At 47.8% G+C, this 24,420-nt stretch overlaps 1 protein-coding gene across 1 annotated transcript in view; it reads right to left on the bottom strand.

Annotated features, from left to right (window-relative positions):
• PKD1 (polycystin 1, transient receptor potential channel interacting) overlaps positions 1-24,420 on the bottom strand; it is a 128,889-nt gene that overhangs the window by 4,535 nt on the left and 99,934 nt on the right. The window contains exons 27-45 of the mRNA XM_088152401.1: positions 23,017-23,187; positions 22,187-22,330; positions 21,364-21,574; positions 19,362-19,488; positions 13,325-13,441; positions 13,026-13,075; positions 12,236-12,438; positions 11,155-11,260; positions 10,738-10,856; positions 9,937-10,139; positions 8,982-9,176; positions 8,554-8,693; positions 7,103-7,230; positions 4,794-4,950; positions 3,770-3,895; positions 3,472-3,646; positions 2,726-3,013; positions 1,855-1,989; positions 740-1,048 (exon numbers count right to left, since the gene is read on the bottom strand). Of these exons, the coding sequence (XP_088008527.1) occupies positions 740-1,048; positions 1,855-1,989; positions 2,726-3,013; positions 3,472-3,646; positions 3,770-3,895; positions 4,794-4,950; positions 7,103-7,230; positions 8,554-8,693; positions 8,982-9,176; positions 9,937-10,139; positions 10,738-10,856; positions 11,155-11,260; positions 12,236-12,438; positions 13,026-13,075; positions 13,325-13,441; positions 19,362-19,488; positions 21,364-21,574; positions 22,187-22,330; positions 23,017-23,187 (3,104 nt within the window). The remainder of the gene's footprint in view (positions 1-739; positions 1,049-1,854; positions 1,990-2,725; positions 3,014-3,471; positions 3,647-3,769; positions 3,896-4,793; positions 4,951-7,102; positions 7,231-8,553; positions 8,694-8,981; positions 9,177-9,936; positions 10,140-10,737; positions 10,857-11,154; positions 11,261-12,235; positions 12,439-13,025; positions 13,076-13,324; positions 13,442-19,361; positions 19,489-21,363; positions 21,575-22,186; positions 22,331-23,016; positions 23,188-24,420) is intronic.

The following is a 24,420-nucleotide window of genomic DNA, read 5'->3' as shown; positions in this document are numbered from 1 at the left end:
TAAATCAAAATAAAACAAAATCTTAAATCACTCCAAAACTGCCTAAAAATAAATCCACTTAGCAACAAAATAAAATTTGGCAGCCTAAAAGGCCTCCATTACTTCCTAAAACCTTCATGATATCAATCCAAATTCTCCTGGGGGCAAATTCAACAATTTGGGTGCTGCCACTGATGAAAAGCCTGGTTGCGTAGGGGGATCCAGGGCTGTAGTAGTGTCAAAAAAGTCAAGATGGCAGCTGCGAGGGCTTGACTGAAGCCCTGTCCCTTCGATGTGTGTCACTTGTGCAAGGCCCACAAAAAGGGTAAGGGCTTCATTTGCACCGTCAGGGCTGCCCCGTGACACTCGGACCACCCCTGCGGTCATGGCTTCCTGACCCTGCGGGCAGAGGAACAAGAGCGCCGAGAGGGATGGCGCGTCAGTGTGACAGGCAGTCACCTTGCTAGAAGCAGCAAGTGGTGAACAGCGTTCCGGGATGAAGGTGAGATTTCCACCTCCTCCGTGATTAACACAGCCTTCCATTATGCCAACTGGTGCGATTTAGGCAGGCGCTGACCTGTTTTTACCAGAGAGACGGGATTCCTCAGGACAAAGCGGGAAAAGGGGCAGAGCCCCTCCTTCATCTGAGGGGAAGAAGAGCCTGGACTTTCTCTTCTGAGCTGGGTTCCGTCCTGTTCCTGCCAGCCTAGCTGAGCCGAGCCAGTGAGAAGAGGGCTCCCCAACTGCGGAGGATGCTCACCTCCTTGGCTTTGCTGAATCCCATCCACATCTTGAGCCTCCGAACAAAGAGCTCCACCATCTCGTAGTCCTGCGATTCGAAGGCTGGCCGGTACATCTCGAAGCGAGTCTCCCGGTAACGATGAATGAGCACAACAGGGAAGAGCCGCGAAAGCCACCAGAGCTGCAGCACAACGTAGCTGGCGCAGAAGAGGTGGGGAAGCCCCGCGGGCCCCGGGAGGTGGAGGCTCGTGCCGCCGCGCAGGGCGGTGAGAAACAGCTGGAGCGCCCGGCAGAAGCTGGAGAAGCCCTTGGAGGTGGAGGAGAACAGCTGCGCAGGCACAGAGGGAGGCCGGTGAGCGGGTTGGGTAGGGGGTCCCTCCCGGGAAGGCGGCCTGGCGCTCAGGACCACATCCTTTCATTCCTCCCCCAGTAAAATTAAGTAACTTGCTGGTGTTCTCTCCCCCAACCTGCCACCTGACCCCAACAATCCCAGTATTTGTCTATATTTGTTGGGTGGTTAGTAAAACAAGAGGACAGAGAGCTGATGACTGTCAACACAAACGCCCTGGATGTGGCACCTTCACAGTGATACAACATGGAGTTCTGCGCAAAACGTTTCTGAGCAGTGAGTTGGGGTGGGAGTGACACAAGGCAACCCACAAAGAAGGTGCACGACCTCTCAGGAGTGGGGGAGACAGGAAGTGGTGGGGCGGTCAGGAGCCGGGGGAATGATGAGCGGCTGCCTCCCCCTCTGGAAAACAGACCTAACCAGTGCTGAGATTTCGGCCGGCAGAACCAGGCTGACGATATTCAAGGAGGAAAACCAGCTCTCCTCTGGCAGGGCAGGGTTGAAGAAACCCCAGTTTAAACTGGACCGTGCTGACCCCTCCCAGTCAGCCGGAAGAGGAGGCATTTTGCCGAGGGCGGTAAAGAAGGCACCTGGAAGGGTTTGTCCCGCGTTTAGGGTCAAAGCAGGGGAAGGGGCTCCCACGTGCCAGACGGCTCTGCCCGACAAAGGAAAGGGCCCAGCTCTACTCTCCCTCCAGACGCAGAGCAGAAGCGTCCGAGAAGCCTGTGGGACGACGTCCGCCAAGCCACCCCTCTCTCTTTCTCTCTCTGGGGGTCCCCCCTTACCAGGTAGCCAAGCTGTGCGTAAGCCAACGTCAGGATCACGAAGGCCAGCCCCGTGCCCAGGAGTTCCTTGGCAGATTTCTGCAAAGCTTTGCCAAACGTGGACCACTGTCGGATAAAGCGCAGCTGCTGGGAGGCCTTCGGGAAGCAGAGGGAAGTCTGGTTAGGAAGGCCTGGCGTGCTTAAGCAGGATCAGCCGGAGCAACCTCTGCTGCTGAAGGCCGGGGCTGTGGGAGCTCAGGCGGTGCCCTGCCCAGAGGGAAGAGGCGATCCGAGAGCTCTGCTCCTGCGTCGCTTCTACCTCAGTCGATTGGCCGCCTCTATTCCACCCCTCCAACTTTTTGGAGATTGTTTGAATGCCGTTTTATTGTGGTCTTTTAGCTGTGTTTTATAACCAACAAACACTGGAAAACTCTTACAATCACACAGAGGCACCTGCGAGAGGGTCAAAATATGCAGCACGGTACCACAATCCAAGCCCCACCCTTTTTGTATACGCACATCAATACATGTACAAAGGGGTGGGGCTTAGATTGCAAAGCCCTGCCTACCATTTTGCAGATTTTGACCTCCCCCTCCCCCTCAGATTTCCCTGCACGCGAGAATACTCTTCCTTCCCACTGCGGAGTAGGAGGAGCTCTGGTCGCGATTCGATCCTCCTACGCTGCAAAGACAGACTGCTGGGCAACTAGCAAGCATGGGGGCTGCCTGCTGCCAAGCAGCCTGTGAGGAGAGGAGAGAAAATTTGCAGCAAAATCTGATGGTGCTGCTGACTGGCAGTCACGACTGTGAATTTGTTTTTTCTTGTTTTCCAAAGCATTCCTAAAAAGGCGATTCCATCGTCCCCCTAATCTACGCCTGTGGCCAACCCTACCTTGACTGTCAGCAGGAAGAGGAGAGAAGCAGCCAGGCAACTGAAGGCAACGTGGAGGGACGCCACTGGGTAGAAGCTGGTGAAGGCTCGCTTATTCTGCAGATACTTTGCCCACTGCCGCTCAGCAAGGGTGGCCTGGCTGAGGTGGACGACTACCGTGCAGGTGGTGGCCAGGACCAGCAGCCACTGGCCGTAGCTGCTGAGGAGGGCGAAGTAGGCCTTGCCTTCCTTCTTGATGGCCAGAGACTCGGAGACCACGAAATAGACCACCACCATCATGAGGAAGACCTGGATGATGGAGCAAGCAGGAGAAAGAAGACAGGTGAGTTCCCAGGAGATGCAGAGGTGGCCAAGCCTGGATGCATCTCTACTTCTTCCACACTTTCCATCACTTTCATATGAGTGTCTCATTGTTCCATTCTGAAGTTGTACAAAGCAGCTAACAATGAAGAAAACACAGAATGGGTTCTCTGGAAAGTCTCCACTTAGCAAAGAGAGAATTGGAAACACAAAGTTGCTTTCATTTTTTTCAACCTCCTGATGAACAGGGGGTCTTCCATACTTATGTGGCCCAGAGGAAGGACTGTCTTTGGGCCCAAAAAGTCAACAGCTAACCTCTGTCCTTGTTTATTCTGCACAGCTCCTAGCAGAGGGCTTCTGCCCAGTACAACCTCTAAGTAAATGGAGCAGCACCGACAACCTGCACTGTACAAGTGAGGAGGAGCAGGGAGAACTTTGGGACTGACCATCATGAGCAGCTGTGGGGTAACCCTCCTGCCAAGGGGGTGCAGTGGGAAGGGAGTGACGGCCACAGCCGGCACCGCATGCTTTGCCACTGGAAACTCCAGCCGGAGTGTGATGGCAGCATGGAGGTCCAGAACAGGGTGATATTGGGTCATTTCAACAAAGACTGCCTGGCTCCTGCAAGAGATGGAAACGCTGGTCAAAATATTGCAAAGCAAGGAGCCTGAGGGGCAGCAAACCTGCCTCTCCCACAGATCATTCTGTTTCCCACTTGGGGTCTCCCCTGCCATCATCACCCACCTGTTGCTGATCCAATTGTTCTGCTGGAGGACCTGCAGACAAGCTTTGCTTTCTTGGAGTGTTGTCCCCAACTCCTGGATGTAACCCCCATTGTCATAGAAGGAAAGGTAGCCCCAGTACCAGACTCTGAAATGCAAGGCGGGTGAGGAAGAGGAGAGTCCCATGGGTTATGGATGGCCAGAAAGGCCCCTTCTGTGGGCCTCAGGATCCTGCTCTACCCCTTTTCCAGGCCCCTGTAACCCTTTTCCATAATAAACTCAAAAGATGGACAACCTTCTGCTAAAGGGTTTTGTACCTTTACTTTGCTGTGTTTCTTTCCTGCCACTTCTCTCCATGTGCCCTGAAACACTGCCTTGCTTCTCTATTAGCGTTCTCTATTAAATACATTGAATAACAGATAGTTTTGCTTCCTCCTACCCACAATGTTCTTAACTAAAGCGGGTTTACAAAAATATGCTTTCTTCCTTTTTGTTTCTGGCATTGTCTGGAAAGTTCAACACTGACTCTGCGTGCCATTGTGGTTTTGCTCTGTTCTGCTCACAAAGAATACAAACTGGAGGATGGACAACTGGGCACAAGGAGAGGTCTCTACAAGTTTTTGATATCCAACCTAAAAGAATGAAAGATCATCAGTTCAAGATTATCAAGAGAGTATCTTGAATGTCTCCTTCAATCATGGCAAGAACTGCACTTGGCAAAATCGAGATGATGGGGAAAGAGTGGTGGTGTGATTCAGGTTGTTATGCTGGAGCCAGGAGATCTAGGTTCAAAGTCACCCTCAACAACACAAGCTTGCTAAGGGACTATGGGCCAGTCACCCCACAGCCCAAACCATCTCATAGGACTGTCACCATGGGGAACATCTGGATAAGGGACTAGGATGTAATCTGTCCTGAGCTCTTGGAGAAGAAGTGGACGGCAGATGATGATAGGTGGGAGAGAAACAGGGAACTGGTCAAACTGACATGGATAATGCTTTTTACCTGTGTGGGAGAAAGGAAGGGGAAAGATCGGCGCTACTCACCCAGCCAGGTCAGGAGGAGAGTAGGTCCACAACGGCCCCAGACTGTCCGAGGGGCTCTTCCAGCCAGCTGCGTAGCTAGTGGTGTCAAAGCTGTCAGAACTGAAAGCACATTTCTTCTTGGTCCCACTGAGGGCCTGATGCAGGGAATTCAAGCACCCTGTTGGGAAAAAGTGACGCCATGTTTTTTTGTCCCACTCCTGCAGTTCCCGAGCCTTTTCTTCTCCAAAGACAAAACCATCAAGCCACACTCAATTCCAGACACCTCCGTGTTGCTTTCTTGGCCACAGTACAGAAGTGTTTGGCCACCGCTCTCTTCCAGCCTGGATTGTCTGGAATATTCTGCTGGTCTCCTGTCACTAGCCAGGTCTGACCCTGCTTGGCTTTCTGAGCTCAGCTGAGGCCAGCGGGCGATGCCTCTAGTTAGGCCTTTTCTCCTGAACTCCTCGTAATTCTCAGCTGTGCTCTTCAAGTCACTGGCATGAGAGGGAGGAGCACTGGGATTTCATTCGGCTTTTAGTTGGACTGAGAAAGTGCAGCAGATGTGAGAAAGTGGCTAGAAAGGTTAGGCGTTGTGGGCGGAGAACCACAACATCATTAGAAGAGCCGCCGTGCCAACAAGGGGTGGCAAACAGCAGGTGAAGGCTGCAGTGGAAAAGGAGAACTCTAGCATCACCACGGCCACAAAACTGGGCCTGTGGTGTGATGGCCACCATTGGAAAGCTGCTTGTTAGAACACAGGTAACAAGAGCGTGACCTCAACAGAGCTGTGGATTGCTGTAAGGCCACTGGCATCCTGCATGGATTCAAACAAGGGCACGAGCCAGCTGGTTTGGACATGTTTGTGGAGGTACAAGATGGCCCAAGACCAGCATCAGCAGGGAAGGGCAGAAGCTGAAAGAGTGCCTGGCGGACTGCTGGCTGGCTGTGGGGCCTAGAGACTCTGCCTCCATCTGTGGCTTTTGCGGAATGGCGAGAGCCTGTGGACTGCTGTAGCATGCCTTGAGGAGGCAACCAGAAGACAGCCTTGCAGGAGATGGACATGGGGCAAGGAAGGTAAACCTCTTGGAGTCAGAGTATGTGGGAGAGAGCTGCTTCTGTTATATGGGGCATCAGTCAAAGAGGAGCTTTGGGGTGGGAGCGTCTGCTCTTTGGGTTGTTTGGAGGGGTTGGAAGGCCCATGAGGGGAACGTAGTGAGACTATGATGGCGGTGAGAACACCAGGAGGGGGAAACCAGTCTGCTGCTCCACAGGGTTGGAGGTGGTGTGGGACTGTGTTCTTCCAAGCAAAGTATGGAATAGGGGCATGGACGCTCTGGGGGACTAATATCCATACAGAATGTGTTCATCCACAACGTGGGCACAGACAAGTATGTGCATCTGACTTGCATCGCAAAGATTTGGTTGGGGGGATGTTGCTTAATCTGAAATCTGTCCCCCAGGTTTCCAAGTGCTCCAGCAGTTTCAGTGCCATGGCAGGGGGGGAGTGGGGAGTGGGGAACGTGGCAACGATGGATTGTGAGATTCCTGTGGTGGCCAGAAGTGCCTGCCTACACATTAGGTTGAACCTTAGGAACAGGATGGGACTGCATCTGCCATCCCAACTTCCCCGCTGCCTGGTAGGAGCTACCCCAAAGCATTGGCATTAGTCCTTTGCTGTGGTCAGATTCATATGCACCCTGTTGGCAGGCTGGACCTTTGCACAGATGGAGGACTGAGGAAGGTGCCTGATGGACCCGTAAGGGTTTCTGAAGATGCTTGGGGAATTCTCTGTGATCTTGTGGGGGGTTCCATCACACATCTGGCCAACCTCCAGGAACATGGAGGAGGCAAGAGCATTGGATGAGACAGGCCCCAGGTGGCCTCTCCTCCCTTGTAGATCTCAATGGGTTCCTCAGTTTACTGAGGAACTATAGGAGATGAAGTGAATGAAGAGACAACTAGAGTGATGGTGGATGAGAGCAAAGAGTGAATGTAACTGAACATGGCTGCATACCCATGTTCAGCAATATAAATGGCAATACGAGCAAGAAAGCACATTCTGATTCCGTCCAAATATCAAGAAAGGCTCCAGTTTAATGCAATCAAACAATGGGTGTGTGGTCAAGAAATCGTAGAGGGTGAGATCCAGTCCAGACCACCCGAGCAAGCCAGTTAAGAGTCAGTTTATGACAGAAGATGGTACACAAAATAAGACTGTGGTGGAGAGGAAATTGCCCTTATTTCGTAATGCAGAGCAATTATTTCTCTTCCACACCTGAACACGATGGACTATCAATGAACAGGTAAAGGCCAGTGTGCTTCCCACTTACCTTCTTGCATGCGGATTTGCCGCAGTCGTGGGACCCCCAGGGTGATACTAGAGGTTCCCTGGGCAGACTGGTTACTGTACAGAAACGGAAGCAGTCCCTGCATGGTCCAAGCCCAGAACTCATCCGATCTGCACCAACAGAGTGGAGAAAGAGAAGGAGAGAGGCACTGTGCTCAGCACGGGAGATGTTCATCCCAATTTTAAAGCCGCTCTGGCCTTGCTAAGCCAAGCTTCTTCCTTGACTGGGACTGCAGTTTCCACCATTGCCCTCCTATTAGCACACAGAAGGGGAACTCTTCCTGGCCCCAGAACTGAGTCTCCGCTGCAGCCGTCTGATACCAGCTCCAAGAGAAGCCGATCTAACCCTTTCCCGCCTGTTCTGACCGAGGCCTCCCCAGCCCTTTGCCTGGAGGTGAGTTCAGGGCCTGCACAGTGCAGCCCCCCAGTGTCTGCTCTCTCTGGGTCTGAACGAGATAGAAGCTGGGGCAGTTCTTCCACGAGGCAAGGTGAAATGGATCTAATCCCCCACGGGGCCCGATCCACCAGCACCTTTTCTTTGTGCTATTCGTCTGTCAAATTTCTAGACTGCCCAACTCCAAAATGATTAAAAAACAATATTATATACAAAAACAAACACACAAGCAAGACAGGATGTGGGGACAATATAACATGCCATATCTCAACATGACCTCCTAACTTGCCCAATGTATCCTCATTCAAGGTCTGGGAGGAAAAGGGCAGGTGCAGCCCCAGGGAAGGGCCGTTTCCTGAGTCCTGCTAGATGGAGTTGTGTAACTGGCAGACCCGAAGCCAGCCAGCCCTCTCGGAGCAAACAGGACGAGCAGACGCGCCCAGAGACAGGTGGTCCTTCAAATACCTGGGCCCTGGGCCACGTAGGCTTGAAAGGTAAGAACCAGAACCTTGAATTGCTCCTGGAAGCCAACTGGCAACCAGTGCAGCTCAGGTAGCAGGGCTGTGACATGGGCATAGCGAGGCTTGTCCATCCCTGAACTCTCTCCCCCACCAACACCAACTGGAACCGGCCACAGAGGAAGGAGCAGAGCTACCGTAACATCATGGCTCCTACTCCTATTCCCTGTAGTTGGTCCAAATCAATACCACAGTCAATGATATCAAAAGTGCTGAGCTATAGGAGGGCCAGGATGGGAGCGCCCCCCATATCCCAGTTCCACCAAAGATTGTGAACCAGCATGACCAACGCTGTCTCCATATATGTCCAGACCTGAAACCCCACTGAAAAGGGTCCAGATAGTCTTTTGCACTCTAAAGAAGTGTTCTTAGCTGTCAGATGTTCTACAAGCACTAACAGAGTTGGGGAGAATATTTTGTGGACTACTAACTCTTAGGAAGGGTTTGGTGAAGCTCAGCAGGCTGATAAGAGGGGCATCAAAATGTCAGAGCTAAAAACAGTAGAACCTGCAGTAGAAATACCTCTTAATGTCCAGGAATTGCATGATGCCAAGCTGCTGCTTGATGGACTTTTGGAAAAGAAATGCCTGACTGTTGTGTGAAGCTCCGCCATAGTTGGTGAGGAGGATGACCAGCAGAAACAGCATGTAGACAAAGCAGTTCTATGAGGAACAGAGAAAGGGGACTTGCCATCCTGCTGAGAACAGCCCAAAGCAGCCCCTGCAGAAAGGATGCCCGAGCCCAGGGAATGGGCATTCTGCTCTGGCATTTGAGCGTGCATGCATGCACACACCCTCTCACGGGCTTCCCTGAAATCGGAGTGTCAGGGGTTCCTGTTGCCAGGAGGGGACATGACATCAGAGGCCCCATCTCCTCTTTCTCCTCCCCTTGGGGCACAATTTCAGGACCCCTGGCCCTCCCCACAGAGCTGACACCCTCTCCCTTTTCACCTTGAGCAGGCTGTGCAGGAGTTTGACCTTTCTGGCCTCCTCCTTGGCCTGGAAAAGAGCAAAGCCCTGAGGTGGCCGGACCTTCCCAATCTTCTCTGACACGTGTTCCACAAAGGGATGCTCCACCAGGGTGTCGTCCTCCTCAGGATGCAGGCGCTTGGCCACCAGTGAAAAGTAAAGAGCTTCCAGGAGAATCTGCAGGTAAAGAACGTGCAAGTTCCACAAAAGATCAAAGAGTCCTGGAGTCAGATACGATGCTGCAGTCATCTAGCCCAATCCTGTTATCTGCTAAACCAACTTCCTCTTTTTTTGACTAACCAATTGCTACCATAGAGACAGCTCCTGTCCGCATCACTCCGCACAGAGTCATTCATGGTTTCTTGTTTGAAGTGCCTGACCACAAGGGGAATGCACTCCACATGCAATTGCCCTGAACAATCCCTGCGTATTGTGCCAGCATTTAGGCTCCTCTCCCTTCGCAGAGCTGTGGTGCTCTGCCCTCTTGGAACTTGCCCCTCGCTGCTGGGGGAACGGCACACAGCAGTGCCAAGGAGCGAGCAGCCTGCTGGCTCTCTGCCCTCCTGCCCTGGATCTCGCGAAGCAGGCGGCGAGGGGCTGGTCTGTAAATAATTCGGCCACCAGGTCAAACCAGGAGCCTGCAGGCAGCTTCCTGAAAACCAAAAAAGTTTTGAGTTGTGGCAGAATTTCTATGCAATGACTTTGGCAGCCAAGTCTCTCTTGGAAGTGGAATACAACAGGCAGAAATGTTCCTTGGATGTCTACTCAAATGTTAGCATCACAAACAAACAAACAAAAAGAAAGATGGAACATGAAAACTAGCGGGAGGCAAAATATGGAAATATGGCCAGAGAGAACGAAAACCGACTAGTGGAAGCTAGATCGAGTTGAGGTGGGAACCTGGAGTGCTCCTGAGGCATCTTCTACCAGGACTTACCTTGAGGGGTTCCCAGAGCAAAAAGGAGGAGAGGAAGCTAAAAATCCCTGAGATCAGCCACATGAGGGCCACGCTGGAGGTGAACCCCACTCCGATCCACACAGAGACCCCAAAGGAGAGGAGGAGGAGGAAGATGCTGATGGCGTGTGCCAGGTAGGAGCACCAAGAGGGCAACAAGCGCTTCCGGAGAGCGTGGTCCACAACTGCAGGCACAGAAAGGGGGTGGGAAGGTGAGTCTTGGCACAATTCCGCCTGCTGCTGCAGGAAGAGGGGAGTGTAAGAGCCACACTGAGCATAGCCTTCATACCATTGAAGATGAGATGAAGCCTGCAGGAATCTAAAAGTTGCACCCAATTACTTTTGGGGGGCATTTCAGAGCTCTCACAGAAATGCAACACATGTACAAAAAGGTATGCAGCTTTGATCCCATGATACAGCCACCGCCTTAACTTTTCTGACTCTCTGCTCGTGAATGCCCCACCCAGGGTAAGTGCAAGTATTGAATTAAATTTAACAAGGAGACAGAAGAGTGAAGCAGTCACAGCTGACTTGCAGACAGATGGTATTTAGGAAAAAGCCCGTCCTGGAGGAGAAGGGCAGGCAGCTGAGCTCCTGGAGGACAGTTCTAAAACCAGGTTCTCCCATCCACCTCTAGGTGTCTTGGGACTACAATTCCACCAGAAGGCCAGCTGGGGAGACTCCTGGAGTTACAAGCATCATCTCTCTGCAAGGCTTATTCAAGGGAGGCCCGAAGAGGTGGCCCACACAATTCTGGGTGTCTGAGTGCCAGAGTGCCAGTACCTGTTCGAGTTGATTTGGCGGAATGGTTCAGTTCCCGGCCAGGGACCACCACGCTCTGTCCTTTCTCGTTCAGCCTCTGCAACATGATTGCCTCCGTCTTGTCTCCCGGCATGTTTGACCTACCGGGATAAATCCAATGCAGGAACCCCTCCAAGTGCCCCTCCTGCTCTTCCCCAGACATTGGCAGGAAGCAACTAGGCCATTTCAGCTGTGACCGCTTGTCTCTCAGCCCCAACAACTGAAGAGCAACGGATTCACCAGGTGCAAGCCACCCACAGGAAGATCCTAAGCAATGCACCACTCCCTTTTGCCTACGTTTGCATCTCATACACACCATCTCAACCCAGGAGAATGGGAGGGGGTTCCCCTGAGGGCTGCCTCCTGCACACACACCCCTTTCCCTCCCCACAGACTTACAGCCCTGAGAGGAGGTCTGTCTCAACCTTGGGGCAGTTTCCCACTTCCTGAAGATGAGAGATGCCACCAGCTCCGTCTGCAAGAATTTGTCGTATCAAATCTTCATCTGTTGTGGGAAGAACATATCAAGTTCTCAGGGTGAATGGTATCTCTGGTGGGCATGTTTGGCTTGCCTGTCTTCCTAACGGAATCACAAGACCAGATGTTAAACTGCACTGACGGAAGGCGCTCCACAACTGCCGGGAAGAGACTCCTCCCATGTGAGACCCAATAGCCTCCCGCTGGGAGTGGGTGGGGGCAGCCACCCATTCTGGGCCTTGCATGCAAAATCCTACGGGAAATTCGGGGGAGGGGGAGGGGGAGGGGGAAAAGATCAAGACTCTTGACCGTGTCTCCTCTGTCCAAGTTGGTCTTCAGGATTCTCTTTCAGCCTGCCTCTCGGTGCCACTGGGCACCCATGTCAGAGGGATCCTCCCTCCTTCCCTTCCAGTCTGAGAGGCTCGGGGGAGAACAGCTAACATGTTTGGGCCTGGCCTCCTGACATGGGGACAATCCCCCTCCTGAAGACCCTGGAAGCCCTCAGCGGGTCAAGGTGAAACAAGAAGGCCCACCGCACTCAATTATAATATGGCTTGATTTGGCTTAGCAGTATTCAACAAACCAGTGCTTTAAAGCCCTGATTTTGCAGTAAGTGTGAATAACATTTGGAGCTCAGGAGTTTTTCCTGGGCCTACATTGCCAAGTGCTTCCTAGTGCAGAGATATGCTAGAAGGGGAACATCCAGGGGTGCCTTCAGGGTGTGGTCAAAAAAGTCAAGATGGTACAATCAAAGTTCTGCCCATGTTTAATGTGCATCATACACACAATGCATATAAAAAACAGACAGAGCTTCAATCACCTTGCAGATACCCCTGAGAATTTGTGTGACCCCTCTTGTTCTTTCTCTTGCGGCCCCAAGAATCCCTCTGATTCTTCACATGAGGTCCCCATCTGAGTAGACTAAGGGGCAGCCATGCAGCAGAAGTCAAGGTTCCCTGCAAGCCCTCCATGACCTCTAGCAGCGTTCACCACCCCCCCTTACCGGAAGCAGAGAAGTATCTGGCTTGAGCCTGGGGAAAGGCCGGTGTCATGCTGTCCCCCTCAGTGGCCAAAGGAGCCTCGAGGCCAAGATGACGACTGGTCCTCCCCCTTTTCAGCTTCTGAATGGTGTTGCCCATGATGGATGGATCACTGAGCAGGTCTGGCCAGTTGAGCAGGGCTTCATTGGAATGCCACCGGATTAGGCTGGTCCCAAACAAAAAATTGCATGGAGGGAGGCTGAGCCCAGGAATTTCAGACAAGATCTACAGCTCTCTGGCTGCTTCCCCCTTCTCCAAATGTGGTCTCAAGAAAAGCCATGTACTACTTTTTTCAGCCTTGTGACAAAACCCTAGTTGCAAACAGCAGGTGGCAGCATTGAGCTTGGCTGATCTTAAAAAGCTAAGCAGGGTCAGATCTAATGAGTCTTTGGATGGGAGATCACCACAAAATCCCAAGGCTGTAGCCTAGACTGGGAAGTCAAAACAATATTTTGGAAGAAGTCAGTACCAAATGACTCCCATACTGTTGCCAAGAAAATGTAACGGATGTGTCCAAGCAGTCATCAGGTGTCAGGTTACACTTGAGGGAGGCTTAACTTAAGCTCAGTTTATTGCTCTGCCTATCCCAGTGTCCAGCTAGAACTGATAGTTAGCTTGGTCTTTGGCAGAGCTTTACAAGAAATACCACCTTTTATCATGAAAAGGCCTCACGGCCAGAACATGTTTCTTTCTCCCACATGAGCTTGTGGAAGAGAAGATGCTGCTGTTCATAAACAGAAGCCAAGGACCTACCTTTTTGAATCATCCAGGAGCAAATCGGTCTTGGTTTGCTCTGAAAATGCCTATAAAGGAAGAAAGAGTGAAAGAGACAAGTGTTTAGCCCACAAATTTAATTCTGTCCTTCAGATGCTAACATGTCTGGCTCCTTCTTTGCTCTCCTCCAGGAGAAGCCATCTCTGAAAAGGTTACTGAGAAGATGGCTACCTGGCCAACTGCAAGGAAAGAGGAGACAGAAGGAAAGATTCCCAGGACTGGCGCAGAGCTTGCATATGGGTGTGGAGAGAAAGGGCAGCAGTTCTGATGCTTCTCACCTCTGTTCGAAGCCCAGGGAAGGTGAGGAAGGAGCTCTCCAGAAGCGATGAGTCCAGGTAGTTGTCGATCTCCAAGGACTGCTGGTCTGAATGGGCCAGAGACTGGCTGATGGTCACCTGCAGGAGAGAAAGGTGCTTGAGGGACTGAGCACTTCCCTTGGCTAGGATCGTCGGGGGTGGGGAAACAGAGGGAACAGAAAGCGAATTTAAATCTGCCTCCCAATCAACTTATTTTGGGTAGTACTGAAGACACTTCAATCTCATTTTAAAAGAAACAGAGGGGAAAAGCCAGCCAGCAACTAATGCTCTCATGGTTTACAAAGGTGCTGCCACAGTCAGTGACTGTGAAGAAGATGGCTGCTGGCATCAAGCAGAAATTCAGCTATACTTTCTAAACCAGAATGCACCATCTGATAGATCCAAGAACCACAGAGCTCAAATAGCTTATGCTGGGTTAAGACAAGTCCCCCAAATAAAGGAGGGGGTGGCTAAAACCAGCAGGTCCCCCTTCTAGGATAGTTAGAATGGGTAGGGGGAAAAGACTACCTCCCTCTTCTCACTTCTCAATCTTTAGGACACATTTGTGGATTAGAAAGATGGCTCTGATCATGCAGTTTGCTCTCTCTTTCTTCGCATTCATCTATTTGAGACTGACGTTAACAAAGTTATTTATTTATTTATTTATTTATTTATTTATTTTTATTTGATTTATGCAGCTGCCCAACTCAGATACATGACTCTGGGCAGCTAACAATATTAAAAATAGTAAAACCACATAAAAAAACATAAAACACATAGCTGAGAAAAAAATTACAAAAACATCATACAGTCTGCACAACCAGGAAACGGGCTCCGTCACACACCCGGGGCCCCAGGCTCAAGCACAGAGCCAAGTCTTCAAGGTCTTGCAGAAGGCCAACAGGTGTGTACTTAATCATTTAAGATTAAGTATACACGTATTTGGATTAACATTAAAAAAACCTAAGAAATTATATCAGTTTCACACAAGTTTCCAGAAGCCTAGGAATTTTAACACTGATACCTAGTGATCCACTGTGTGATATTCATTTAACTACTGTGTCAATAAATCTTTGTGCCTGAATCCTGTGGGAACTTGGAAATGTTGTTTTTAAAACTTTACAGCACTGCCACCAATTCTCTATAAAACAAGCAGAGATATTGTTACCTCTCTATATTTTTATTTATCATACAGTGAATAAATTACGACCTGTAATATTTAGAATCATAGACTCCTAGGGCTGGAAGGGACCCTGGAGGTCTTCTAGTCGAACCCCCTGCCCAAGGCAGGAGTCCTCATACCACCTTGGACAATCTTTTCTTGAAAACCTCCAGCGATGGAGCACCTGCAACTCTGTTCCACTGCTTAATAGTTCTCACTATCAGGAAATTCCTCCTTATTTCCAGGTTGGATCTCCCTCTGATGAGCGTCCACCCATTGTTTTTTGTCCTACCCTTGGGTGCTATGGAGAAGCAATCGATGCCCTCTTCCCTGGGGCAGCCCTTCAAATATTGGAAGACCGCTATCATGTGTCCCCTTAGTCTTCTCTTCCTTATGCTAAACATACCTAGTTCCTTTAGCTGTTCTTCATAGGATTTAGCCTCGAGACCCCTTACCATCTTTATTGCTCTTCTCTGCACTTTTTCTAGGGAGTCAGCATCTTTTTTGTATTGTGGGGACCAGAACTGGATGCAGTACTCCAAATGTGGCCTCACCAGTGAGATGTAGAGAGCTAGTATCACTTCCCTTGATCTTGACACTATCCCTCTGTTGATGCCACCCAGGACTGCGCTGGCTTTTTGGGCAGCTGCAGCACACTGCTCATACTTAGGCGGTGGTCCACCAGGATACCTAAGCCCCTCTCCCAGGCCCTGTTGTTGAGCAGGTACTGCCTATCCTGTACCTGTGCATCTGGTTTTTCCTGCGTAAGTGCAGGACCTTACTTTTCTCTCCACTGAACTGCATCTTTTATTTGAAATGTCATGTGATATTACAAGTCATTGGTACTTCAGTCCTTGAATTCAACCTAATAAGTGGTCAAGTCTCCAGACTGCCTGGAATAAAACTCCCAGAAACAAGTAGTTTCTTTTGGAAGTCATTAAACAGAATTTGGGGTAGAGGAGTACATAGCCAGCAGATTTAATTAATACTTCTATTTATTTGTTTATTTCGACTTCTATGAGCACAACCTGTGCGTCAGAGTGTAGACTCCAGACCCACAGTGCCTGGGTCCATCCCCATGAGTGAGAAGTGGCTCTTGGCAGGGACACACCAGCCCTCCCTCTGTTGGATACAAAGACGGTTTTGCCCTTCTAAAGCAAAGGGAGAGGTCCATGAAGGAGGCTGGGAAAAGAATGGGGAACCCTTGATCTTCAGTCATATCTGATTGTTTGCAGCCTCCAAGAGGGAGAGAACTCCTGGGAAGCAAAGCAAAGGACCATTTGCTTTGGGACAGCGGAAACATCTAGCCAGGAATTTGGGCCAGGTTTTTGATATCCATTTTCTGCAGGGGGCTAAGTCTTATTTTCTTTCTCTCTTTGTCACATTTCACAGGGGCATCTGTAGGAAGCATAAAAAATAAATCAATATGGCATCACAACTGCGTAATCAAAGACTGGCCTCTTTGTCATGCCATCACAAATTTTTATGTGTTGCATGGTAGTGGTTGCCATGTTGACTTTTCCAATGCCCCCTGCAGATGCTTCTGATATTTCAGACTATATTCATAAAAATATATTTTTCTTTAGAATATCTTTGCGATCTGTAATAATTTGAACTTTCTGTAGGTACTTTGGAGCTGTTGGACAGAGATCAATTCATTTGTAGCAGGCCATCATTAATGTGAGATCTGTCTAGAATGTTGCTAAGTAACTTGCAGGCTGCTGTATTGCTGTGATCTGGACAGCTCTATACTGCGGTTATCTTCTTCCAAATGGAATGTCTGTTTTTAATAGATCATACTAAAAAGGAGGAAGAATACCTTTTATCCTTTTTTTTTTCCTTAATAAAGTTTGATTTTTTAAATCTCTTGTGAGACTGATTTAGGTCCCATGGGCAGAAGGAAAGGTCGAATCTTCTAGTCATCATATCACAAAACCAGGAGGTGGCATTATAAAAATTGTTTCAACTTTTGTAAATTGAACTATTAATTGCCAGAAAGGCAACACAGCATGTAAGAGCTCTAGTTCTCTCACACATTGGATTTAGGGGTAGGGGCCAGGTGGGATTCCTCCGGAGGATAAGAAGGGGCAGCAGGAATTTCAAGTTGCTACCCCAAAGTCGGAGGCAGGACCCGGAAGCCTTCTGGGAAGAATGGTTTAGAACTTCCAGCTTCCATCTATGGGCCTCTGCATTTACTACTTCTTTTCCTGATTCATTTTCATTTTCCTTCAAAATCCTAATAGATGTATCATTCCATTCCAAATTTTAATTAAATAAATGTTATGCTGCAAGGGATTTAGAAGTTAACTTTGGTAAATCATTTACTATATTAATTAATATTGACAAAGGTTCAAAGAAATAGCTTCAAGAAGCTACTAGACTTCAGTTTATTATTAGCACCACCTAAAGAAGTGTAATTATGACCTGTTTGTAAAATGGAACTTAAATTGTTGCAACATCTTGGAATTATAATTGCTCACAAGCTGAATACGAGTGAACAGTATGGTGTGGTTGCTAAAAAGACAAATGCAATTTCAGACTGCATCAACAGAAGCATCATTTCCAAATCATGTAACAAAATCCTTCCACTGTGTTCTGTACCAGTCGGGCTGACTTCCAAGGTGAGGCACTATCATTTAAGGAGTCAGACCAAGAAGAACAAATGTAAAGAAGGGAAACAAGGATGATCTGGAGATCTGAAACTAAGTCGTATGAATAGAGAAGAGGCAACTGGATATATTAGCATTGAGAAAAGACAACTGAGGAGGAATACCTTACAATTCTTCATGTACCTGAAATGTTGTCACACGAAAGACGACCAGGCTCTATTCTCTTGTTCTGGTACAGGACACTGAATAATGTACTAAAGTTGCAGGAAGGCAATTCTGACTCAATGTTAGAAAAGAAACTTCGGCATGGAATCAGTTACAGAGAGAGCAGTAGTCCCTTTCACTGGATGGACACTACCTGTGGAGGAGGCTTCGTTTGGACTGCTGCACCCAATGACCCCTTCCAATTCTAAAACTATGTTTCTTTAATCTTCAAAATTTTTAAAAAATGTATATAATTGGTTTGCATTTAGCAATAGTTTTTCCTAAATTTCTGTTTTGCTTCAAATACTTCCAATTTCATTTTATTTGATTTTGTAAGTGGCAAAGAATTTTCATTTACGCAGAACATGTCCATGAATCTATGAGGAGTTCATTTTGATTCTGAGAATGTACCTCTGTTTGCAAATAAAAACTATACAAGACTTATATTTAGAAAGCATGTTGGGGGTTTCAGTGTACAAAATTTGAAGCAATATTTTGGTATCCAACTAAGAAAGGAATGCCAAATGTGTGACTCAGGATTGCGTTCTTCCTGCCAATGGTCTTATTGTGGGCCCTGTAAATCCCCCAGGGTGAGTGAAGCCCTAAATGTTGGCTCCTTTTTGCATTCTGGGGAAGTTGGGGTTGAGGGTCCTTTAAGGGGAAAGTGGTGCCTACGTCTTGCAGATCTTAAAGCATCTCCTGGAACCTCTCCCAAAATGGGCAATGGTTCATCCACTTTTGAAGGATGGGACTTGGGATGCCATGAAAATAGTGGTGGCATCTTCAAGCCAATGGACCTCGTGCAGCCTTGAATGAAAATAGTTCCTATCAATAGGAATTCCAACCATGGTTGTTCTGAACTGCATGAGCACTGACATCCCTATTAGCTGGGGAGTAAGAATGGAGTATCTCCTTTTTAAATGCATATTTAAAACTCATTTTGGATATTAGGAAAAGGTGGAAGCAATGATTGGTTCCTGACTTTCTTCTCCTTGTCTCTCCCCTATTTCTCAGCTATTTTCTCTTTTAGCGTAAGGATAAATTGGTTCAATATAGAGAAATAGAAGCTTAATAACTAGGGAAACTCTAGTTACATTCCAACTTGGTTTTAAATGAGTCCAATTCAATTATTCTTGTGTAAATTATCTAGATCTCACCGACTAAGACAATTTTTGAACAACACTGAATAGGTGCATTACATAATATATCATGATTATTTAACTTACATTATTCCATTATATACAACTTTAAGCCAAAAAGCTTCTCTAGAAGTCTTTCAAATCCCTGGAAGGGTAACATGGGATCTAGACAGGGTTCTCATGGAATCCTCTGTGTATATATTTCCTTTCAAATCCATTTCAACAACTCATAAAAAATTAGCACAAAGATAACCAATAGACACATATTCCTCTGCTAAAAGTACAATGTATAAACTGCAAACTTCATTGACTGTAGATTGTGTACACAAGATTTATAAGCCAACTGGCACAGTTTACCATCTTCAGTGTCAGCGCCCAGTTAGACATTTTTTTTAGGTTGAAAACGTTTGAAGAAACTTGGAAAAATCATGAATGCTGCTGCTGTTGGTTTATTGTCCTTATTTTCTAAGGCATCAAAATTGATGCAACATAGGAAATTAAATCAACTGCTATTTTTAGCTGCCAAGTTTGTTATTACAAAACAACGGAAAAATAAAATATTTTTTCAATTGGAACATCACTATTTAAAAATCTGGAAAATTGCTATAAAAAAACTTAACACTTGAATCCCTGGAGATTCCTATAGCGTCAGTATCATCAACAGCAGAAAGTACAAGTATTACAAGACAGCAGATTCCAACAAATCCATTCCAACGAGACTGAACTTTGAGCAACTGTTGACATTAAATATCTTTAAGAGTTGGGGCACTGTGGAACCTCTAAACCAAACATTCCCTGGGCATTCTTTTGAAGTGTGGACTTCATTTCCCAGAATTCTCTAGGCAACAGGGTGGTTCTGAAATCCACACTTTAGGTGCTTGAAATGGACCGTCTTCCATTGTTACCTTGCTTCGTGCCATCCGGAAGAGGAAGAGGAGAACCAGGTACAGGGGATAAACAACCAAACTGGAGACCAAGCCAACCAGGACGGTCTCACCACTGACCGGGATCAGGGTGGAGATGGGCACTCGACTAAAAACAGACCAAAAAGAAGAGTCAGTTGGAAGCTGTTTGTGCTGTTTTCTGTTATTAAGACTCCAGAACATGTAGAAGATGTTCTCATACAAATGGTTTTGTTATTGTTCTAAACTGTTAGGGAAAAAGGGACTTTTCCCACTCACAGGGGGACCTTAGCCCTGGCTGCTGTTTTAGGAATCTTTCAACCTCATTATGTTGGGAGCGTAAAAGGGGTGACTCAGATGATGGAGGCTGAGCTCTATTTTGGCTCTATTACAGTATGAAAAATAATAATTTATAGAGCAGTATTACGCTTTAATGCTAGAAAGATAGTGCAACCCCAGATTTACAATCTTGGATCACTGAAACAGATTGGGTTTTTTAAAAGAATTGACTCTCTATGGATGAAATGGAAAGATCGATCAATACTGTTCCATGCAGCCAAGGTTTAAAAATGAAGCTGCATACTTTCCTATATGTAATAAGAAATTAGATATTGTACATTTTCTTGCTTCCTTTTTGTGTTTTTGTGTATCTCTCCCTTTTTCTCTCTGTAGTTTCTTTTCCTTTTTTATATTAAAACAATAAATTTTAAGAAGAGAGATTTCTCACATATGATAAAAGAAAAAAGATGTTCTAGCAAGTTTTACACTTAGCATCCTGTCCTGAGGTTGTGCCAGTCCAGATTTAAGGGCCTGGTTGTCAAGATGTCAGGAGGCCCCTTTTGGATAGAGGAGGCCCATCCTGGCCAAGTCTGTGAACTGAGTAGGAGGAAATGGGGCACTTAGCTCTCTTTCTCTGCCCTTCTTCCTGTCCTCCATTATGCCCAGAAAAAGAAAATCACAGCAAGGCTTGCAGAGAGCATCACATGGGAAGAATCCAGCAGGAGACTTCCAGGTTCCTTTAGGATCTTGTTGTCCAAAGACATATACAGCCCACCAAAGCCTGGATGCGGCTCCACAGCTGTTCCAAAATTTGCCACCAAACGGTAATTTTTAATGTAGCAAAGGGGGGGAAATCATTAAACATGGGGGAGTAATCCTATTTAAATTAAGATTTATCAGTTGAAATTAAATTGGAATAAATCTTGCCCTATCTTGAGCATGCAGCCCTTTTCATGAGACTCAAAGGCCCTTTGTGGCTTGAAGAAGGTGCAAACCCTTACTACGGGCCAGGAAGTCATCTTTCCCACGCTTGCAGCCCCTTGGCTCATGCCTGCCCTTTTGCTCCCCATAACCAACTTCTTTTCTTTCATCTTCCTTCCACACAGGTCAGGACCACCTCAAGCCTGGGCTCCTTCTCTCTCTAGCCCCCCCTTGGGACAGAAGGGGGTCCCTGCAGGCCAGTATTTGGTGCTAACATAGGGAAGGCCCTCCTGGGCTATGTCTGGGGCAATGCATGTAAAGATCCAGAGGGAAATTCACATTCTAATGAGGATGTTCTTCTGTGGAGCCCTTGGGGTTCTCTGAGCTTGGCTGCTTTGCAAACGTTTCGTTACCCGGCTAGTGCACTGAAGATGCTACCTATACGGGTAACGAAACGTTTGCAAGAAAACAGTCAAGCTCAGAGAACCCCAAGGGCCCCACAATTCAACCCTGAGCTACACATATTTGCTTCTATTGGATGTTCTTCTGCTGTCGGTTAAGGCAAAGTCTCCTTAGCTGTTCATATAGGAGCCATGAGGGGAGCATGAGAAGTCACCCCCTTAGGAACCAGGGGGATAAACTGAACTCCAAAGGGGAAGAACAATTCAGTGCTGACATTTCTGGAACCTTATTCTCTCCTCTTTCAATAGATCTTGTATAGAAACTCTGGGAGATTCTTCTTTTCAGTGGAGGTGGGGCAGAGAAGGGCCTGGCACGCAGAGCATGTCAGATGTTTGTGGCACACCTGAAGTTAGCATCTGCCACAACACCGTACCACACGGCGTTAGCACAGAGGAAGAGGAAGATGAGGAGGCAGCAGCATGAGGCTCTCTGGACCCGGGTGAAGCGGCTGCGAGGGGGCCGATCCCACAGGGAGAGCCAGACATGCCTCTCAAAGAAACCCCGCTGCAGCTCGCCGATGAAGATCCTCAAAAAGCTCCTCAGATCTGCCTCACCTGCAGAGAAGGAGAGACGGGTGAAACACGGAGGGAAGCTGTGGAGCATGAACCTCTAGAGCAGTGTTTCTCAACCTTGGCAGTTTGAAGATACTGGCTGGCTGGGGAATTCTGGGAGTTGAATTCCACACTTCTTCAAACTGCCAAGGTTGAGAAACACTGCTCTAGATGGTGGTCATGATGTCAAAGCATATACTTAGGAAGCCTCTCCTCCTGTTCCCTGAGCGTCATGGGACTACATCATCCACAAGAATGGGGAAAAAGTCTGCTGGAAGGGACTGGCTCAGGCCTGTCTTCATTTCAAAGTGAGGCAGTGGAAGAGACCTCTCTGAGAGGGCCGGCAGTGCTGCTTTCAGCCTTAAAGAACCTCTTGCCAATGAGTGTTGCTCCCTTCGTGTTCAGGCTTTCTGTGTTCTCCCTTCCCTCAAAAGTGGCATCTGATCTGGGGCAGCCATTTTGCCTTTGCTGCGAGGGCTCGAGCCAAGCATGGCTATCAGCTCCCTCTAGGCTGGATCCCCCGGGTCCTCCTTCCTGCTCCACTGAGCCAGTTACGAAACAGAGGCTCCAAGGGATGCGCTAGGTAGGCTCATGCTGAGCAACTCTCCCACTCACTGGCAGCAAAGACTTCCTTCTCCACCAGGCCATCGTTCTCCACACTGTCCACAGACAGCCAGTCGTTCACCAGGAAGTGGTAGCTCTTGTAGGTCTGCAAGTCTCTGACAACGACATGCTGCAAAAACCAAGCTGGGCTGAGTCCTGAAAAGCAGAAGGCAGGAAGGAGACCCCGGTTTAGCCCACGCCCTCTTCTGCACACGGTCATCTTCATATTGCAATGTTCTGGAAATGCCCACTAATACCATTTGCCTCCTCTCCTTCCCCCATGAGCAACTCTGTAAGCAATGGATTCTCTGACACCCTTTATTGCTCAGGCAGTGTTAACAAGTCAACCGAGGGCAACAAGCAATACTCTCGGCTTTGACTAATGGAAAAGCCAAAGGGAAAACGCCACTCTAATGCTGGAGTTGCACAATAGGCCTGGCTGAAAGGGAGTTCAGGGCCAGCATGTTGTGGGAACCCAGCTGTTACTCAGCAGGTTGTGGGAACCAGGCCAGTATGTTAAGCCGACTTGTTTGGGCATCATGTGACATACAAACACAGTCACTATCTTTGTTATCTTGGTTAGGGGCTTGGCACGTTGTATAGGAAAAAGGATGAGAGGTAGATAAAGTAAAAGACAGGGTGTAAAACAAAGGAGTACATTTAACAAAACAAAGGAGTACTGCCTTTGAGACAAACATTTATTATAATAAATTCAAAAGACCAATTTAGAAAAAACAGGGGGAATAAAAAGCAGAGACTTCTTGCCCTTGATTTCACATTGAACCGTAAGTTCTGTACTCCAGCTGTCCAGCCAGCCTCAACAACCGGTCGCATTTGCTCACCTTTATTGTCGTGCCAGATCCGGATCTTCCACACCCTGCCCAGGTTCCGTTCCGTGGCAATCTGGAAGATGTCGAGGCTGTTGCGTCGAAAGGCATTCTCATCATCCAGATGTCTGTGCCCAGATTTGCTATCTATCCCATACAAAGTAATCCCCACATGGGCTGTGGTTCCTGGAAGGAAGGAAGGGCGGCCTCAAACGGGGGTTCCCTGAAGTGCCCCCTGAAGAGCTTTAGAAGAGTGCCTTGTAATGCACAGAGGCAATTCCAGATCTGCCTTCTGAAGCAGGATCTGGAGCCAAGCAGTTTGGAGCACAGCTGGGGCACTGCTATCATAATCCCGAAAACATCACCGTGGCAAATACTGCAATCACACTGATTTCCAGCAGTTCATACAAATGTTAGTTACTTCATCTACTTTTCATGCCAACGTCATTCATAGATGCACACTTACACAAACAAAAAAACCGCAAAATACACAACAGGTGTGAAAACTGCAACCCTTAAACTATTGAAACTGAGCAGCCAATCCACTATTGATAACGTTTGATGGTCACAGAGAATTTAGCACATTGGGAATCTCAGCCCTCATTTCTAAACCCAGAAATGGTATACTAATGGAGTGCAAGCGCTGGACGGAAGGGAGGCAGACAAAGACTGCTTTACAAAATCCCAGGAGGTGGCCTGGGTGATAGTAAATTTGCACAGCATCTTTAGTGAAACAGATGTAGATACTGCAATTCCAATTACCCCCTCACTAGGAGAAGAGTAAAACACATGTAATGTATGCATGCGCCCATTCATTAAAAATGCATAATATGTATTATTTTGCAAGCTATGATTCCCTACAGCTTCTGAAACTTGCACAGCCTAGTTTGTAACTAAGGATTACAGAGAAACCCATCAAGGGTTTCTTGGGGGGAGGGGGGTTTTCATATATAAGAAAAGCATGCACATACATACATACATACATATACACGCTTTCTTGCACCTTTTTTCCTTTCCTGTTTTCTTTTTGTATTACCTTTTATTGTTCTACCTAAAATTTTTAATAAAATTATTATATAAAAAAAAGAAACCCATCAAAGCAATTCATTGAGCGCGGACAACCACTTACACATTAGCGGTTTTCTCCTTGGCTATCACGAAGATCAACAGCAAGGGTTTAGGGTTTTTTTTAAAAATAGAAGACAAAATAAGAGCTTACATCAGCCCCAAATGCTGTTGACAGCAGATGTAAGATGGCAGACCATTTTCTGTTTTTCTTCTGCCAACCTGAATCTAAAGTCAATGGAAAGTCTCATTTCCCATCATAACAGCTGTTGGCAGCTGCAGAGTTTATTCAGGGGAAAAACAAGCCATTCCACAGCTATGGGACAATAATTTCAGAATGTTACAGAACTATGA

Source organism: Python bivittatus, unplaced genomic scaffold, assembly GCF_059951505.1.
Source record: "Python bivittatus isolate LINGU-HERP-01145 unplaced genomic scaffold, Pbiv_v1 ctg000030_np1212, whole genome shotgun sequence".
Lineage (NCBI taxonomy): Eukaryota > Metazoa > Chordata > Lepidosauria > Squamata > Pythonidae > Python > Python bivittatus.
This window is presented reverse-complemented; position numbering and strand designations above follow the sequence as displayed.